Source organism: Malania oleifera, chromosome 1, assembly GCF_029873635.1.
Source record: "Malania oleifera isolate guangnan ecotype guangnan chromosome 1, ASM2987363v1, whole genome shotgun sequence".
NCBI classification, from domain to species: domain Eukaryota; kingdom Viridiplantae; phylum Streptophyta; class Magnoliopsida; order Santalales; family Ximeniaceae; genus Malania; species Malania oleifera.
This window is the reverse complement of record NC_080417.1, coordinates 84,078,466-84,098,307: the sequence shown is the minus strand read 5'-3', so window position 1 is coordinate 84,098,307 and position 19,842 is coordinate 84,078,466. Positions and strand designations below refer to the sequence as shown.

Sequence of the window (19,842 nt, the reverse complement as noted above, 5' to 3'; positions counted from 1 at the left end):
TTGTGCTCGGCTTCTGATAAGCTCACTCCCCCCGAGCTAAAATCAGGAATCAATTCAGCTGTTGAACGCATGAAGAAGAAGAAGTTAGAAGAACGAAAGAGAGAGAGCTTGGAAGATGGTGCTATGGTGTCATTGGCGTGAACGAAAAGACTAGGTTGACTGGAGGGAAGGAAAAGGGACTGAGAGTCTGAGACTGAGACTGACACACCAGACTGGAGAGAGGCGTGGAAGCAAAGAGCATGACTTTATTTTGCTTTAAAAATTTAAAATAATTATATGGTTTTTTAAACGGATAACCCGTAACCCGCCCGTTTAATAAACGGGCAGGTTAGGGTTTATAGGTTTGTGACCCGTTTAATCCCAACCCGTTTACGACCCGACCCGTTTATGACCCGGCCTGTTGGCGACCCGCCCGAACCCGACCCGCCCGCCCGTTTTGCTAGGCCTAGCTATTAGGTTGTGGGCCAACAATATGTGTCAAGCTTTAACTATAACCTTTATGTGTTCTTGAGTACCTAACAAAGACACATTTAACAGCAAGAGGAGAGAACTTGTCTTGTCCAATATGTGGAATATGAACAAAACATGTGCAACCAAAGACACGAGGCACAACATAGAACATGGATGTTTCTAGATACACGATGGAGAAGGGTATTTGTCCCCCTAGAACATTGAAGGACGTTCTATTGAGCAAAAAACAGGTTGTAAGAAGAGCATCGGTCTAGTTTTAGAAACATGCATATGAAGGAGGAGAGACTATGCTATTTCAAGTAAATGTCTATTCATTTCTTTTAGCGACTCCATTTTGCTGAGGGGTATATATACATGATATTTGATGAATAATTCCTTTGGTCAATTAGCAAGATTGAAGCTCATTTTCAACAAATTCAAGTGCATTATTAGATTGAAAATTTTGAATACCAACGCCAAACTAAGTTTTAATTTTTTGTTATAATTGAGTAAATGCATTAAACTATTCCGACCTGCCTTTTAACAAAAAACTTCTAGGTCATACATGAAAAACCATCCACAAAGGACACAAAATATTGATGATCATTCAAATTCTTGACTCTATAGGGGCCCCAAATATTGGAATGGATAAGAGAAAACAAAGATTTACTATGAGATTCAATTCTAGACGGAAAATACGTTCTAACATGCTTTCCCAATTGACATGCAATACACTCAAAACGAGAAACAAACTTTTATATGGGAAAAAAATTGTTGTAGCTTATGAAGGGATGGATGACACAAACGATCATGCCATTGATCAAGAGAAATGCCATGAGTAGAAATTGAGGAAGTGGTATGACAAGAATTGGATCGACTACCACAATCACAAAAAAAAGTACAAGCCCGCCTTCTCAAGCTCTCCACCAATCCTTTTCTTCATATGCAGATCCTGAATAACACAATGAGAAGGAAAGTAGGCCATAAAGTAGTTATGAAATTTTGTTAGTTGACTACTTGAATAACACAATGAGAAGGAAAGTAGGTTATAAAGTAGTTATGAGATTTCCTTAGTTGACTAATTGGTAATAGGTTCATGGGAAATTTTAGGCACATATAAAGACAAAGGAAAGAGACATAGAGTCAAATGAGAGAATATTGCCACAACTGGAAACCGGTGTCACTGAACCATCAGCAAGCACAACCTTAGAGTGTATAGTAGCGGGTTTCAAGGATGGAAATAAATTAGGACTTCCTGTGTATATGGGAGGAGGCACCAGAATTAATAACTTAGGGTGAAGAGGATGAAGAGGCAAGAAGTTTGGTTGTACCTGAATAGGCCATAGTAGCATTTGATGTAGAAGAATGGGCTTGTAGAACCATGAGGACAAGATTGTTATACTCTTCTTTGGACAGTAGATGATGTACTCAACTCCCAATGGAGTGTCTAGGGCACTTGAACTTTCAACATTGAAGTCACCCTCAGCAATAGACTTATTAGCTCGAGTTGGTTTCCCGTGGAGACCCCAGTAGCGATCATCAATATGGTTTTGCTTGCCACCATGTGTGTAAATGCGAGAATTTCCATGGCGGGTTCCTTGTCCAAATACACTACCTCTACCTTCCAAGCCCAATCCTTGTCCTCCAGTAGTTCCCTTTGTACGGTTGGAAGTGGTGCTAAACATGGCTGGTCTATCATGGGAAGAAGCTTGAGGAGAAGATTAAGAGCCATCTTTGGTGATCCATTGGATTCTAGCATATGCCTCATTCATGGATGGTATGTTCATTTGCAAGAAATTAATCATGGATGGGTTGAAGCTTAGAACTCAACCCAGAAAAAAACTTGGCAGCCAAAAATTCTGCCCTTTGTTTCTTAATCTTCTCAATGTTGGAACTAACTGGTTACATGTTTAATTCCTCCCACGTACCATTCAAAGTGCTATAATACTCACTAATGGACCTACCTTATTGGTCATATTTGAAAATCTTTTCACATAGGTCAAAAACATGAGTTTGATTTTTAGCTTGAGAGAAGCTTTCATGAAGATTAATCCCATACAGCCTTGGCTGTTATATGAAACATCACATTTGCAACAATTCGTGGCTCCATGCTATTCCCCATCTACACAAGCAATATATTATTCTCTTTCATCCAATCTTCATAATCTTTGGAGTCTACAAATACTTGGACTTCCCTTTTCGCGTATGCACGTGCATTGCCTGAAACCACAACAGGTAGTTGGAGTTGGAGGATCCAACCAATTTGATGGCTGTGATCTGTACGTTAACAGCATCAGCCCAAGCTCTCTCTATAGAAGCCATCAAGATTGCCCCCTATACACTACAATCAGCGCACAGCAGAATCGAGAATGAATTATGCAGCAACTATGGAGAATCAGGCAACACACACAAGCACAGTGGGCACTTAAAATAAGCTACATGGTAACACAACAGCTGCAGTAATTGTTGCTGGAAGCAACTAGAAGAAAGTACAAAGTCATTGAACACCAATCGAAACCACCCACAACTGATACAAGATTGCGAGCAAGCAAGCAATCGTAAACATGTAAAATTAAAACAGCTTCATCATGCCAACACCAGCCAGAACAGGTGAACAGCGCCGGCAGTATACCCAAAACAGAGCATAACTGCTTCACATCACCAAACCACTACAAAAAAACAGCATCCTATCAAAGATGCTGCACATCTGAACCATGATAAAAAAGGGTCCCCGAGTGACTCTCAAACCAACCAGAAAATTAAATTTGAGAATTAATGAGGGGAAGATAAGGGAAAAAACGAAAAACAGAGTATCTAAAGAAACAGCTGTGATAAATCAGATTTAGAAGTGATTAATGCTCTAATACCATGTTGTAAAGTTAGAGATGGAGGAGAGAAGAAGAAAAAGAAGAGAAGAAGAGAAGAAAAGAAGAAGAAAGTAGGAGAAAGGAGGAAGCAGCAGTATCCTGGAGAGTTACATACAGCTCCAGGTCTGCCTTCTTATATATTAATAATAATAAAATTTCTCAAGGACAAAAATACCCCTACTCGCAGAACTGAATTTCTGAAATAACCTAATCTCTTTAAACATTTATCATTTTGTTTACCTCTCCACGTGCAATCAGGTTGCACATGAGGGGAAGTGTTAAGGTTTGATATATGTTGTTGGTCCACAACCTAATAGCTTAAGCTTTGAGGTAAAGTGGTAATGTAACAGCAACATTTTATTAAACCATTCATGTCTAAGTTATCTTTATTTGTATAATAATTAACATTTAACTTATTTGTGAATTTCATTTATATTAAGTGAATATTTTTAATACGAATAATTGCATTATTATGTCTATTAATCAATTCTAAAGTTTCATAAGATAATTTCATGCTTTACTAATAATTTCCATAATATTTTTGTTTTAAAAAAACCAAAGTTGAAATTGACATCAAAATCGAAATTTCCATACTTTTTAGGCTTTAAAATTTAGTCAAAATTGAAATTTAAGACCTTTGTTTTAGTTGAGAAATGGCCTTCCCATGAATCTCATCTTATAGTGTTACAGATACTCAGGCTTGGAATGGGCAAAATATTGGCATTCTATTTTGTGGATGCCCCATGAAAGAGGTAGTAATAGTATCAGTTCCATGCCTGAATATAATTTTAATTGTTGACTTACATCTCATTTGTGCAACTCACCTTATCTAGGAATATAAAAAAGGTTCATGTGTGTGTATGGAAAATCCCTGTCTATGTTATAATTTATAATGGAGATTCATCTGGAAGGAGTTTCATTATTTTTGAAGTTCATTTTTTTTTGGCCAATTTTGGATCATTCTGTGCGTTATCATTTTTTTTGTGATTACCTTACTCTGCAGCAACCAATAAAAAAAATGTATGTCTTCAAAAATGATTCTGTATTGGTTGAAAGCAAGAATGCACATGAACCTTTTATATTTACGACGATGGTATCTTGTGACGTGAAAGTTTGACAGTTATTTCTTTGGAACTAAGTAGAGCATTGTTCTTATTTTTATTTGGTGAATAATCCCTTGTGCATGAGAGTCTTAACTGGCAGGACTTTTGCTAATTTTACAAGCTTAAATTATATTATATTCTTTTACCCTTTCTGATTCAAAATAGATGGGTCTTTTTGGTAAACCAAAATATATTAGTTAGTGCTGTTATTCATAGTAACTGTTCTCCAGGATCATGTTGAGCTATTTCTTTATTTTTTGTTGTTTATTGGTTATTTTTTCGTACTTATGCAGGTACAAAGCATGGGGTTCTCTTTTAGGGAAACAGTTAGCAGAAAGAGACATCATCGTGGCATGCCTTGACTACAGGTAATTTTCTACACCATAATACTACACTGGAGTCCATATTCTGCATTTGTATATTTATATAAGATGTTAGTCTAATAGTCTTAAACTCTTAAGAAACTGTATCCACTCGATGGCTATCATAAAGGAATTTGTCATCATTATCCAATCTTTCTTTCAGGGAATTAATGGTTAAATATAAATTGAAATGTGTGAGATGCATTTCAGAAGCCAAATTTATCGTTGGCTAAACCATGTGTGGATTTGAGAAGTATGTTGAGCAATATGGTGCTAAATTGTTTGTTTACCAGTTTACCTATCTAATGACCACCAAGTTCAAGCACATAAAAATTGGCAATGGAAATGATCACTTATTGTAATTCCACCAAAGCTGGAGCTTGATGTCGGACCAGAATGTGTACTTATCATGGATAGTCCCACCCATTAATTGTACATGAAAGAATTATATGGTTGCTGTGTGTGCAGAAATTTTCCTCAGGGGACTATCGGTGATATGGTAAAAGACGTTTCTCAAGGGATCTCATTTGTATGCAACAACATTGCTCATTATGGGGGTGACCCTAACAGGTATCAGATCTAATGTTGTCATTACATTTCATTCATCTTTTAACTATTCTTCATGCTTAATTGTGTAGAATTTACCTTGCGGGGCAGTCGGCTGGTGCACATATTTCTGCCTGTGCTCTCTTGGCACAGGCAATGAAAGAATCTGGCAAGGAAGAGTGCACTTCTTGGAGTGCCTCCCAGATAAAGGCATATTTTGGTCTGTCTGGAGGGTAAGTCTATCTACAGCATTATTATGGATGTTACTCAACTTACTGAAGGTCTTTAATTAGCTCCTCAAATCTTAAATTGTTTTGTTCATAGCCCATGGGATTGTCCACATTATCGGTAGTAACCAACTAATTAGAAGGTGAGATTTGCTTTTTTTTTTTTTAATATCTTCCATCTGAGGATTATTCAAGGTAGGTCTGGCTTACAGTGAGACTGATTTGGTAAATGAAGCTTAATTAGAAAATGAGTATTGCCACAGGATATGCCTAATGCCCCCATTTATTCTTTCCAACCTTCCAGTAGAAGGGATGATACCAGACCTTGGATGGATCTGGTGATTCTCTTGTTTATCCTTGCTCTATAATTTGATTCACTCATCTACTTCTTTTCCTTTTCCTCTTTTTTTTTTTCAATCAAATTTGGAAAGCTAAGTTCCTTTCAAGGTCAAGGATTTTGTTTGATTGATTGTCCTTGATAGTGTTAACACCAACAGTCTGTTGCAGATTAGAAGGCCTCACTTGGCTTTATTTCTAGATGTGTGTCACGTTTTTTGACTGTGATGGTCATGGTACACATTCTCATCTTTTTACCCCTTCTTTTTGCACAGCCATGCTGCATGGAATTTATTGAACATGCCCTGTTTGGCTTCTTTGGAGAAAGTCAGTGAATAAGTCACAAGTTGATGAGGATTTTTTTTTTTTTGGTTTAGTTGGGTTAGAGAAGGCGGATTACTTAGCGTTGGGGGTGGAGGGGGGTGCATGGTATTAAATAATGGCCATTACGTAACGGAAAATCATCTCTCCGATTCCGTTACAGCCCGCATTAGCGGTGAGCAGAAAATTCATGTGCGTAACGGCCGTTACAGAACCGTAACGGCCCATAACGGCCGTTACACTAACGTTACGACCCGTAACGTCCGTTACGACACATTACAGCCGACAGCCCCTTACACTACTGCGTACCTTTTGTGTGTCTCTCTCCATCATCTAGCTTAGATCTCCTCATTTGAAGCCTCCAAAGAAACGAAAGCAGCTTCGAAGCTTTGATTTGTTGTGCTGTTCCCTCTTTCACTCTTCGTCTCTTTCGTACAGCTTCAATCTACGGATCTGAAGCTTCAAAATCCCCAAAATCAGCTTCGATTTTTGCCTTGAAGATGTTCTTCGCAGTTCGCAGCCATCGCAGGTCAGCTGACTGGCAGTTCGTCTTGAAGGTGTTTGATTTTTCCCTTGAAGGTGTTTCGATTTTTCCCTCTTCGTCAGTTCGTCTCCTTTGTCCAGTGTAAGAACCCAAAAATCAGCTTCCAATCTTCGATTTGTCGCTCGAAGGAGCTGTGCTCTGCAGGTCGCCTCCATTCGCAGGCTCGCAGTCGCAGCTCCAAAAGTAAGTTTTGAAGCCTTCGATTCCCCCAAATTTTGGGGGCTTGCAGGTTGCAGCTCTCTCGCAGCTTCGGTGGGGACTCGGGACTCGGGAGTGGGCATGTTTCTTCAGTTCTTCTACTTCATTGGTTAATGTAATTGTAAATTACCAATTTATTCTAAACTAATAATTTAGTTTATTTTATAATTTCAGTTTATATTTATTATTTAATTAGTATGCAAATTTATAAATGATTATATAAGTAGAATTTATTAATTAAAATAAAAAAATTAGTATAAAATTATTAAAACATAAAATTTATAAAGATAGAGAGTTAGAGTACAGATTTAGTAAAAAATTATTAATTAATATTCTACATAATTATTTTTTTAAATACCTTGACTATTAATAATTTAATATTAGATCTAAAATTTATAATAAATCCTAATTTCTACACAATTAGTCAAGTCTCAAGTGACTCAAGTACACTACCATTTAAATAATTAAATTGTAAGATTTACAATTCCATATTTATTTTTTAAAATTGTAAATTGTAATATAAATTATTGGGTCTATTGACTCATTTTAAGTAACTTTATGTCTTTAATCAATTGATTCTTCATTTTAATTACATTTTTACATCTTTTTTACCCATTAAACGAATGCAAACTTTAAAAAAATATGCTTTTTTTGTAAGCAGCGCACTAAAATTAATATAAAAATCATAATGCCTATTAAAAAGCATTTGTAGGTTGAATGAAGGTTGTCAAAATTCATTAAAAATCATGCATTAATGGATTTCATGCTTATTTTTCGATTTTGGCATGGTTGTGCATGCGTGAAAAAAATTCACAGCCGTTATGGCCGCTTCCCGTTATGTAACACCCGTGTCTCCTGCGACACCCGCAACCGTTACGCGACGTTATCCGCTACCGCGATTTCGAATCATGGGGGGTTGGGTGGGTTGGCTAGTATATCTGAGGCTGAGGGGGCCTATTGTCTAAAAACATTGCTCTTATGTGAAATCCATTGTAGCACTTCCCTCTGGGTACTAATTCACTTTGGCATAAGGTAATTAAAATCAATTTTGGTTTGCAAGAAAATAGCTCGTGTGCTAATATTCGTACTAGAGTTACTCATGATAGCCCTTGGAAATTCATCCTCAAATCTCCACCTTATTCTTCCAATATATTAAATATAAGGTGGATGTTGGTTGCTGGCTCTTTAGTTTGTTTTTGGGAGAATGCGTGGGGGATTCTTCTGTTTAAGTATCTTTCTCTTGGCTTCATTACCTTTCTTTATCACATAGCACACCCATTACTTCTTTCACGGTTATTGTAGGGCATTTGATTTCCTGTAATTTTCATTTCACAGAAATCTCAATGATCTGGAAGTTATTGCACTTTTTTCATTGCTTGGCTTATTGTACTCCTTTCAACCTTCCTTTAGAAGAGATTCTACAGTTGGACGTTGAACTTTTGATGGTGCTGAGTTTTTGGTTGTATATCTTTTTCTCTCACTTAACTCCCCCCTTTTCTTTTTCTCTTGTGAATTGAATTTGGAGAGCTAATGTTCCATCTAAAGGCCTAGTATTTTGCTTTGCTGGTAGTATAAAATAGAGTTAACACCAACAATTTGATGCAAAATAGGGGGCCTTGTATGAGTATCTCTTGATGTTTGTGTGATATGTTATGATAATCATGAGACACATTCTCATTATTACTTTTTATTTATTATTTATTTTTAAATTTTTTTTTGCATTGCAGTACAGTATGGAGTTTGTAGCACAGGATGTTTTGTTTCTTCAGAGAATGTTGGGGGTTCTTTGAAGGCATTTTTGTGAGTTTTTTAAGGGCTTTGTTTGGAAGGAGGAAGGATGCAAACTGGTTGTGGAACTGTACTGTTGTCGCAGTACTTTGGAGTATCTGGCTGGAGAGGGGTGCTCACATATTTGATGTTTGGTCTTTGCCTTTGCAATTGGTTTGGGAGGGAATTAGTTTTCTTGCTTTCTTTGAGCCTTTTCCTCTAGTTGCTTTGAAGGAGTAGGCTTCTCAGACTTTTAGTGGGACTGGATGGTGCTGATAGCTTGATTTTTTTTGCTGTTATGTGTTTGTTTTTTTTTTTTTTTTTTTGTTGTCTTTTTCATCCTTTTGTCTTGTGTTTCTAGGAGGATACCTTATCCACCTCATTGTAATTCCATTCTTTCTGAATAGCTTTTCTTTTTCTATCCCATAAAAAAAATTTTGGTATGATCGGGTTCTTCTTAGGCTTTCTTGCTTAGTTCTTTGGTAGGTTTTTGAAGGGGAAGGATGCTGTCAGGTTATGGAACAGTGCTCTTTAGCAGTGCTTTGGGGCATCTAGCTAGAGAGGAATGCTTGCTTCTTTAATGGCTTCTCTTTGCCTTTGCAGCTGTTTCGTATATAACTGGTTTTCCTGCTTCATTATGGGATTTTACTTTGGATTGCTTCAAAGAAGTGTTTTTTGGATTCCATACGGGATTGGTTGGCTTTATGTCTTCAAACCCTAAATGACAGCTGCATGAGGAAAAAATTGACAACAATTCACAGATTTTGTAATTTTTCTAAGTGACATAAGGTTAAGGCAAAACTTAGGAATATACACACCAGAAGAGAAAGAGACAGAGGAGTGGGATTTTCTGCCCCTATTCCCTTAATAGTAGTAGTGGACCCGTCAGCAAGGGTAACATGAGGTAAGTTTTCAAAAGACTTAGGGTGGAAAAGAAATTGGTTATACATGTCATATGGTTGGTAAATATGACCTAAAGATTAGTGGAAGGAACACTAAATGACAAGCAAGCTGTAGGGTTAAATTTGACAAGTGATGCAATGGGAAAAGAAGCTTGCTGGGATGCTTCATATTACAGGAACTCTCAAATATTCTTCCTCAAACAAAACTGCTCCCTATTTATTGAACTGGGAGGAATGGAATATGTGGTTGCTGCATTGGTAATGCACGCGGGTTTATTGTGAAGATTCCAACACTGCTCAATTGTATGATCTCCTTGTCAACAATGAGTACACTTGTGTGAGAGCCTTTGCCATGTCCATCCCTTTTTCCGCGGCCACCTGAACAACGCAGGAACCTTTTGCAACTGCTAGGTAGAAAATTAGAAGTGCCTTGTTTATCAAAAGCAGTCTTCTTGAACTAGACATCAAAATGCCGAAACTAGGCTCTGAAGAATAGGTTTTGGAGGAAGCTTGAAGGATCCAAGAGTAAACATTAGCAAAGATGACAGCTTCGCTGGGACTGGTTTGCATTAACTCTGGTTTCAAAGCCACTAGGACCTGAAGGATTGTCATCTACTCCCTTTGCTTTTGCATCTCATGAACTCGTTATGGGTTGCACAACGTTGAGTTTCTTGTGGATGCATTTCATCTCATCAAGTACTTTGTGAGACTCCTGTCTCCTTGTTGTAAGTGAAAGTACCCCAGGGACAATTTGACAATTTTACATAACTCCAAATCTCATTACATGCATCCTTGCAATCTGGGTTTCCATTGAGTTCTGCAATAGGGAGACAATGAATGCATCTTCTTGAACCATACTTCTTTTCATTCTCATCATTGGAACTTCAATGAAACAAGTGTTCAGATTTGTTTGAGCTTTTCAAATAGATCTCGACAGCTTACACCACTGCATATAATTCGTTCCATCAAACTTCTGCTTTTAATCTGTGGCAATGAATAAGGAAACATATTTTTGAGATTCATGGGCCCGACCCAACACACACAACCTAGACCACTGGAACAAGTAAAAAAAAAACACATAGAACAAGATAGACAACCAGAACAAATCATAAACGCAACAGCACAACACTGTATCGGGCTCCAATGAACTCATTTACCAGTGACAGGCAGCCTCCAGCAGTACCACACAATTATTATTTTGAGTGCTGTGCGTAAACAACTAAATGGTGGGATCTTTGACAAAAATCCATCAGAGAAACTCGGGGCCTGTTTGGTATCATTTGTGTTTTCTGTTTGCTTTTCTGTTTCTCCACAGTGAAGAAATAGATTATAAAAATGCGTTTGTTTGTGTTGTTAGTTTTCTCTTTTTGTTGTCGGTTTTCTTTGTCAAAAAACTAAAAACCAGATTTTATGGTTTTCAGTTGTTTTGACAGTCTGTTGCTAGAAATTTTAATATCCAGAATTAGTTTTTTTAGATTAAATTATTCATTTTATACAATTTTGAATTAAAATCAAAATTAAATAATTGTATGAATTTAAATATAATTAAAATAATAATATACATAAATTTAAAAAAATAATAATAAAGCCAATTACAAAATACTTTTACTATTTTTCAATTGTCACACCCAATAAAATTTTTATTGTAAAGTAAATTTTGAAAGTAGAACAATTAAGTTAAATAATTATAATAATTTTATTTTTATTATAGTAATTTTTTTAATGTGTATTATTTGTAATTTTATTATTTTAATTATATTTTTTTAATATTATTTGATTTAAAGATGAAAAAGAGATTTTTTTAATTAAGTTCTTAATTTGCATTAGTTTTATAAATGTTAACTAGACAGGTTGCTGGTTTCTAGTTTTTAGTTTTTGATTTTCGTTTATGGGTTTCGTTTCTCTAATTTTTGACAGTGATACCAAACGGCCCCTCAATAATATGGTTCATAGAGGGATTCGAACAATATAGAGGCATTTCCAGCCAAAATGATGGCTGCATGTGGAGTTGGCTCTGGCAGCCTTCAACCGGGGTGTGAAGTTGGTGCTTGCAGCCTTCAACGGCGCTTCAGGGCATTTGATAGGGCTCCAGTGATGGGATTTCATGATTGGCAGATCAGCAATGTCTGTTGGTGGCTATGGTGCTGGTTTTGCAAGATCTCAAGGGGTTTTGGTGTTCCTGAACTAGCAGTGTTGTCCAGGAAATTTTCGCCAACTAATGTGTCTTGTGGCAGCTATTGGCTGGTTTTCAGGCCTATAATGGTGATAGCAGTTCTCCTATGGTGGTAGTCATGCAGAAGATTTTGGCTTTTAGCCTTTAAGGGCTTGATTTGGCAGCAGCTGGGGCACTTAGAGTTTAGGTCTTAGGACCATGATCTGATAACATGTTGACCAATCACAACAAAAGAGTAGTAAAGTATATCCCAGTGAGCATAAAACCCTCATTAACTCTTAGTTACTAACATATGTAATAATACTAAATAATCAATAGCCAATACCAAAATTTTTTTTCCTATACTTTAGTAGTCATTTCATCATTGTTGTTCTTTTATGTTTACATTTGAGTGTGGATTCTTGTCCATGCCATGGGGGCTAATGACTAGTCTCACATTTCACAAACATCACATATATGTGAGTGTGTTGATTGATAGTTGCGTAAAGTTCTACAGTTCATGATTTTTGTTCAAATTTTTGGCAGGTACAATTTATTGAACTTAGTTGACCACTTCGATAAACGAGGCTTGTATCGTTCCCTCTTTTTAAGGTACCTGCTATTAATAATTTGTTTGGCATTTAATATCGGCACATGCTCATCAATGTAGTGTACCCCTCCTCTTCTTCCTCGTCCTTTCCTTTCTTTTTGTCTCAAATAGATTTGATTTTTGTGGCATTACAGTATAATGGAAGGGGAACAATCCTTGCAAAAATATTCTCCTGAAGTTATGATACAGGACCCAAGCATTAGAAATACTGTTTCACTATTGCCTCGTATTGTTCTTTTCCATGGAACTGCAGATAAGTCAGTACCATCTGATGCCAGGTTTGGATCTCCCTCAACTGAATGTTTTGAACCATCCCAACCCCAATTATATATGGTATGTAATGCACCTGAAACAAATAGTAATTACCTCTAATTTTATATGGGAGCTGATGCATATTTTTATGAATAGTTCTTTTCTCGTCCCTAATATTTTTATCATGTTTAAATCTTAACAGAAGTTTATTTTAATTTTTTATAAAAAAATGTGTAAAGACTTCATTAGAGAAAAAAGCCATGAAGTACATGTTTTTGAACTTTAAAGTGTAAAATTATAGGAGCATATTGGTTTTCACTAATATAATTGCACTGCAAATTCTTTTTTCTGAATCCTTTCTCCATAAAGATGATTTGAGGAAAACATTCTTTAGTTGATTGATTGGAAAACACCCTTTAACCAATTGATTGAATTCTTCTTGTCTTTGATCCCCCTAATATTTCTCCTTATGAAGTCTTCTCCCCTTAATGGGAATGTTGGTTTTCTTGGTAGAAATGATTTACTAACTCTAAACGGAAATCTGGAATGCGGTTCTCTCTCTCTAATGTAACAGAAATCATTGTGCCCGGTATTGTAGGGCATGTAAAGGTTTGAACACGAAGATGGTGTTTTAAAGTCAGTTGAATATGAATGAATCCTAACACACACACACACACACACACACACAATATGCATGCCATTCATATGTGCATGTGTATTTGTTTATCAAATTGACATTACCCACCCACTCTCCCCCTTCCTTTTCCTTTCCATTCTAAATGTAATTCACCTTATGTTTCATTAAACCACTTTTAAATTAGTGAACTCTGTCTGGCATGTCAGGTGCTGGCAGTCTACAGTTTTATACTGCAGTCTTAATTAATTTTTCATTATTTTGTTAGCGTGAACTTGATGACAGAGCTTGATCTATTCAGATGTTTTTCTAAGTAAAAAGTATAAGTTGTAAAATTGTTAGGCTTATTAAGGGGTGTTTGGTGTCATTGTAGAGACTTATAAAAATGGAAACCAGAATAAAAAACTGAAACCCAAACACAGAAACTAAAGGTAAAAACTAACAACTTATTTGGTTAACATTTCCAAAATTAAAAAAAATTAAGAATTTAATTGAAATTATATTCGTTTTTGTTCTTGAATCAAATGAAAATTAAAATATCCTTAAAATTATAAGAATATAAAAAATAAAAATGAAAAAAAAATATAATAATAAAAATAGAAAACAACTATCTCTGTTTGGTTCAAATATTATGTTTTTGAAAACTCACTTTTTCGTGCTCTAAGAATGAAAAATGGTAAAAATGATTTGTGCCGCGGACATAAAGTAAGGTTTAAGGTGGAAGAATTTCTTGCAAAGGTGAAGGGTTGTGTAGAGGGAAGCAAGATAGGTAAAGCAAGAAAACTGGTGGAGAAGGTTGAAGATGAGAATAAGCCCAGATGCCTAGATTGTGGTTCTACAAACATGAGTCAAGGTTTATGGTTGTTGGAAGTGCATAATAAGAACCATTGGCAAACAGTGTTCATTTGCTTAGAGGTTCCTTGGAGGCCGTGATGGAGATCTTCTGACAAGTGGAGGTGAGGAAGGCAGTTTTAACTATGGCAGTTTTAAAGGGGAAGTCATTTATAAATAGCGAATGGAATGCAGCAGCAAGTCACCAAGTCATTGGAGCCCATAACTTTAGGCCCAGTGATGGAAAGTCATTTAAGGGCGTAAGGGGACCAAGTTCAACAAGTAATGTTCTAACTATTTTAAGTCCAAGTAAGAAGATCAGCCACAATTCAACCAAGAAGCCCTCAGCCCAATGAGGCTTCTGGGGTGGGCCTGAGTTTCTCCCCAGGAGTTCGCAGACTTGTTGCAGCAAAGAGGAGATTGTCCTCTTCAACTGGAAATCGCAAGGCAGTGAAATTGCAGAGTTGTTCTCTTCTTGAAGATGGGGATTCAGAGAGAAGGCTAAGGGTAGTTAGAGTTTTCTGATGACGGAAATGATGGAGGAACTGGACAGAACAGAATCTGGTGCTATACTGCCTTTCGGAGGCTCTTTTGAAGGCAAAGGAGACGATGAGGGCTGTGGAAGAAGAACTGAGTAGGAAAATAAAAGCATTGAAACTTAAGATCTCAGAACTGAACATTCATGGTATTAAAGCTTTAAAGGAAGTTCAGAGTGAGGAGGGGGCCTGGATCTTAGGAGAACCTAGCCACTATTAGGCAGGGTCTAATTCCAGTACATCTCCTTCAGTAGTCCCAAATATGATTGCAAGTCTTATCCAGATGAGGTGGTTCCTAATCTGGGCAATGAATCTCTTGGGGCTCTTGATAAATGTTGCTATTTCTAAAGGTATTCTTTCCACTCTGCTACTTTTTAAATTCTTAGTTGTGCAAAAGGGAGTCAATCAAAGAGGGGAAATTGCATAATGTAGACCTTCTAGGCAGTAAGAGGGGCAACCAGGAGGCCCAGAACCTTCTTGATGAGTTACACTTTAGCCTGGTGAACTATGACAGGAAATCGGTAGGATTGGTAGAGGGTGTATAGGAGAAAAAATTCGAAATTGAGTAGGGTGCTAGGTGGGCTTGCATCCTAGGTTAATTAGCAGAAGGGAGAGAAGCATTTGAGGTAATATTAGTGGTAATAAATGAAGCTTCTCTCTTGGAATTTTGTAGTTTAGGGAGTAGTAGGAAGCATAGGGTTCTTATATAATTATAATCTCCTCTGATATCTTGTTCCTTGAATATTCTAAGATAGAGGTGGTGGGTAGTTTCTTGTGAGGCGTTTTTGGGAGTCGAGGCTTAGAGATTGGGCGATTAGTCCTTGGGCATCTAAGGAGTGGGTGGTTGTGTGAGACACTAGGGCACTGCCATTTTGGGGGTGTGTTGTTGGGTCTTTTTCTATTTCAGTGTTGTTAGATGTTAGGGGTTTTTGGGGATTGACGGTTCATGTCTATTTATGACTGAGAAACAAATTGAAATTATGGAATCAAGATGTTTTTGGTGACTTAAAATAGAAAAAAAATGTGATTCTTGCTGAACCTGAGTGCTTGGATAGGTGGGAGGAATGCAGTTTGATTGGTGATGAGGATTGGATTAGGAGGGTTCACCTTAATAATAACCTGGATTTGATCCTCTTTTGGGAAGGCATTAGTTGGAGACACAAGTCTAGGATTTAGTGGCTGGAAGAGGGGGATTGTAGCACGTAGTCATTCCATAGGGTGGTTAATGGGAGGAGGAGGAGGATATTTATCGAGGAATTATAGTAGATTTGTGAGGTGTGGTGCATGAGTGCGACTCCATTCATATTAGGGAGGTGATTATGGGTTTCTATGTGAATTTGTATATTGAGAGTCTTGCACACATGTTGGTTTTAGAGGGCTTCAATTGGTGTCCTATTAGTGAGGACCTAGCATTTTGGTTTGAGAGACTATTTGATGTAAAGGCATTGGGGTACGTTTGAGATGGAGAGAGATAAGGCTCCAAGTCCTGATGGTTTTACTATGGCTTTCTTTCAGGATAGTTGGGTGCATAGTCTTAAATTTCCACGAAATTGTCGAAATTTCCATCGAAAATTCCGATTTCTGATTTCCGTCACCCTCGAAATCGAAATGGCATTCGATTTTCATCTTGCATAATTTCTGTTGAAATTTCAATGAATCATCCAAAATTTATCGAAATCTCGAAATTTTAGCGAAACTTGCCAAAATTTTAACTATACAATAAAATTTCCTTAGAATTCAAATGAGAAATTTAGGAGTGCAGTGAAATTCTATCTTTATTTATTTTATTTATTTTGTCGGAACAAAAGATTATTACAAGTGCTTTTGAAATTATATGAAAAAATAAACTTACAGTAACATTTTATTTAACCATTCATGTCTAAATTATCATTATTTGTATAATAAATAATATTTAAATGATTTATGAATTTCATTTGTATTAACTGAATATGTTTAATGTACATTATCTTAAACATTTTTGATACACATACTATTTTACAACTTTTCCACCTCATACAAAACATAGATGTATTTAATATGTAATATATTAGTCCTAAAACTTATATTATTATGTTTGTTAATCATTTCTAAAGCTTCACAAAGAATTCCATGCTTTATTACTGAATTCCGTTACTTTTTCAAATCGAAATCGAAATTGACATCGAAATCGAAATTTCCGTACTTTTGGAGCTTCGAAATTTGAGTTGAAATCAAAATTTAAGACCTTGGTTGGGAGGTGATTTAGGAGGATATAATGGAGTTTTTTTTTTTTGACCAGTTTCATTGGATTGGGGTGGTGGGGAGGATCGTTAATTCTTAATTCTACTTTATTGCCCTTATTCCTAAGGAGGAGTATTCTAAGAAAGTGGGAGACTTTTGGCTGAGCTGCTTGGTTACTAGCATTTACCAAATCTTGGCTAAGGTTTTGTCTAAGAGGTTGTGAGAGGTGTTAGGGATATAGTTAATTTGGATGCCCTCATTCAGGATATACAGATTTAAATTCTGTTTTGCTTGCTGGTGCAGTATTGGAGGATCTGAGGAGGCATGGTTTTAAATAACGGCCACAACCATTACGTGACGGCTGTTTTTTGGGTTCCTAATACTATTACACACCGCAAAATCGTTAGGAAGAAAAGTCACGGCCATAGTGGCCATTATGGACTGCAACTGTTATGTAAAGGCAGCTACAGCCGTTACATAACCGCTACAGGACTGTTATGCAAAAATAAAAAATAAAAAAAATAAAAAAATAAAAAATTTATTCTCAATTTTGTTTTCCCCTCCATAAATCATTCTCTATATACTATATGGTGTGAGGAGGGAAAGATTATAATGAGGATGATAATGATACAAAATTTACTTTTTTTTTAATACTCACAAGAGATGCATTAAGTAACAATTTGAAAATACTAACTTGTTAGGAAAATATTTTGTTTAGATAAAATTAGCAATTTGATATTTATGCTATATTTTTCAATTTCAACCTTATTTTCTTTTCTAGTTATTGTATATTTGTATTATTCATATAATTGTATGTCTTATGTATCTAATGGATTAATGGGGTGTATAATTTATTTTGTTTTATTTATTAATTTATCACACACAAGAATTTATCATGCATAAGAATAATGAGAAAGTATAAATACACATTTAATTTTTTTTGTCAATGGTGGTTTAAAAGAAATGTAAATTTCTTTCCCTTATGAAACAACTTAGTTGAACTAAAGGATCCAAAATACACTTAAACTCTTTATAAGAAGGGTTAAAAGTTTAAAACATGCAAATACACTACTATGCACAAGGTTGTGCATGCTTGAAAAAAATTCATGGCCGTCACACCTACTTCTCATTATGTAACATCTGTTACTCTTGCTTCCCGTTACACCTGTTACCATTATGTTATGCTACCCACTACCGCGATTTAAAACCATTGGAGGATCCATAGGGTTGGGGTTTTTTTATTCAAGTTGGATTTTGAAAGAGCCTATGACATGGTGAGCTGGGATTTTTTGACCATGTGATGGCTAATGAGGAGTTTGGATGGATTTGGAGGAGATGGGTTGAAAGGAGGTTATCCTCGGTGATATTTTTTTATCATAAGAATGATTAACCAAGGGATTCCTTTAAGGCTTTGTGGGGGGTGAGACAAAAGCATCCCCTACCCCTACCGCTCTTTCACTCTAGTAGTTGATATGTTGGGTTGTATGCTTAGCCATGCTCAAGGCCATGACGTGATTCAGGGTCTTAAGATTGGCAGGGAGAGGGTTATAGTTTCCAATCTTTGATTTTCTGATGATACTCTTCTTTTTCTTCTGGACAATGTTGTGAAATTTGGAAGGTTTTTACCTTAATTAAAAATTTTGGGATTGAAGATCAACATGTCTAAGAGTGGGGTAGCAGGTATGTATGTTGGTGGGACGGTTAAGTTTAAATTTTTTCCACCTGAGCTGTTTATGCTATTTTAGATTGCCCTCTAACTTATTTGGGTTTTCCTTTTGGTGGAAATCCTAATTCTTTTACTTTTTGGGAGTTGGTGGTGGGAGAGGGGGTAGTAGGTTGGAGGGCTGGGGGTGGGTGCATTTATTTTTAAGGGGTTAAATTACGATCACCATTGTGGTTCTTTCTAAGATTCCCATTTCCCTTACTTCCATTTTTAAAGTTCTAGCTGGTGTGGCTACTACCATGGAGAGGCTTATGAAATTTTTTTTTGCCAGTATAAGGGAAGAGAAGATAGATTATTTTAGTTGGGATAGGGTTAGAAGACCTAAGTGGGGGTCTTTGGGCCTCGCGAATTTGGTGTTTAGAAGCACCTCTCTAGTTGGAAAATTGTTATGGAGGTTCCCTTTGTAGGTTGATTTTTTATGGCAGATGGTTATTAAAAGCAAGTACAGCTGTATCAGAATGGTTGGGATTGGAATAATAGAGGTAGGAGCAATGACTTTCATGCAAGCCCTTTGTTGGGGATGTGGCTCATATTTTGAGTGGAACGCATGTGCCAAGAAAAGCACTATGACGCGAGGAACCAAGGGAGAGAAACAAGGTGCAGCCATGGAGGGCAAACCATCGACAGTTTGGAGTGTAACCGTTGACAGTTTCAGGCAGTAGCTGCAGGGTGTTTTATTCAGCTCCAAACTGTCAACGGTTTCAGTTGGCGCAAGTAATGGATTTTGAATCCGAGATCAGTAGATTGGGCTAATCGGAGGGATTTTCTCTAGGAGATTGCTACAGAAGTATTTTAGATCAAATATAGGTCTTCTGTATGCATTAGATCATTATATATACATTGTTATGTTACCCCAGAAGGGATTAAGCTTCAAGTAAGCTTCAAAGCTTTGTGTAAGCTTCATTGATAGTGAAAATAGTTGCTGCTCCCGTGGACGTAGGCAAATTGCCGAACCATGTAAATTTTTGTATTTTTATTGTTGCTTTCATTGATTTCCATTGATTGAGTGATTGCTAGGTTCGTATAGTTCATCGTCGAGTGCTTGCATTCGTTGTTTGTTTGATTCGTGAGTGAGTGAGAATGTGCTTCCGCTGCGCATCCGCGAAAATCAACAAGTGGTTTTAGGTTCTAGTTGCTTGTCACATCAATCAATATCTGAACCAGGTGCTTGTTGGTGGGAATCGAATCACAACACCCTTGGAAGTTTATTTCTCAGGTTGCTGTCTACCTGTTTTCAAGTTGGGAACTAGAAGAATCTTAT

The 19,842-nt window shown here is 36.6% G+C and overlaps 1 protein-coding gene across 1 annotated transcript in view; it reads left to right on the top strand.

The window, feature by feature from the left end:
- LOC131165372 (isoprenylcysteine alpha-carbonyl methylesterase ICME-like) overlaps positions 1–19,842 on the top strand; it is a 56,812-nt gene that overhangs the window by 23,301 nt on the left and 13,669 nt on the right. Inside the window, exons 5-9 of the mRNA XM_058123105.1 lie at positions 4,714–4,788; positions 5,251–5,352; positions 5,421–5,561; positions 12,322–12,387; positions 12,520–12,663. Of these exons, the coding sequence (XP_057979088.1) occupies positions 4,714–4,788; positions 5,251–5,352; positions 5,421–5,561; positions 12,322–12,387; positions 12,520–12,663 (528 nt within the window). The remainder of the gene's footprint in view (positions 1–4,713; positions 4,789–5,250; positions 5,353–5,420; positions 5,562–12,321; positions 12,388–12,519; positions 12,664–19,842) is intronic.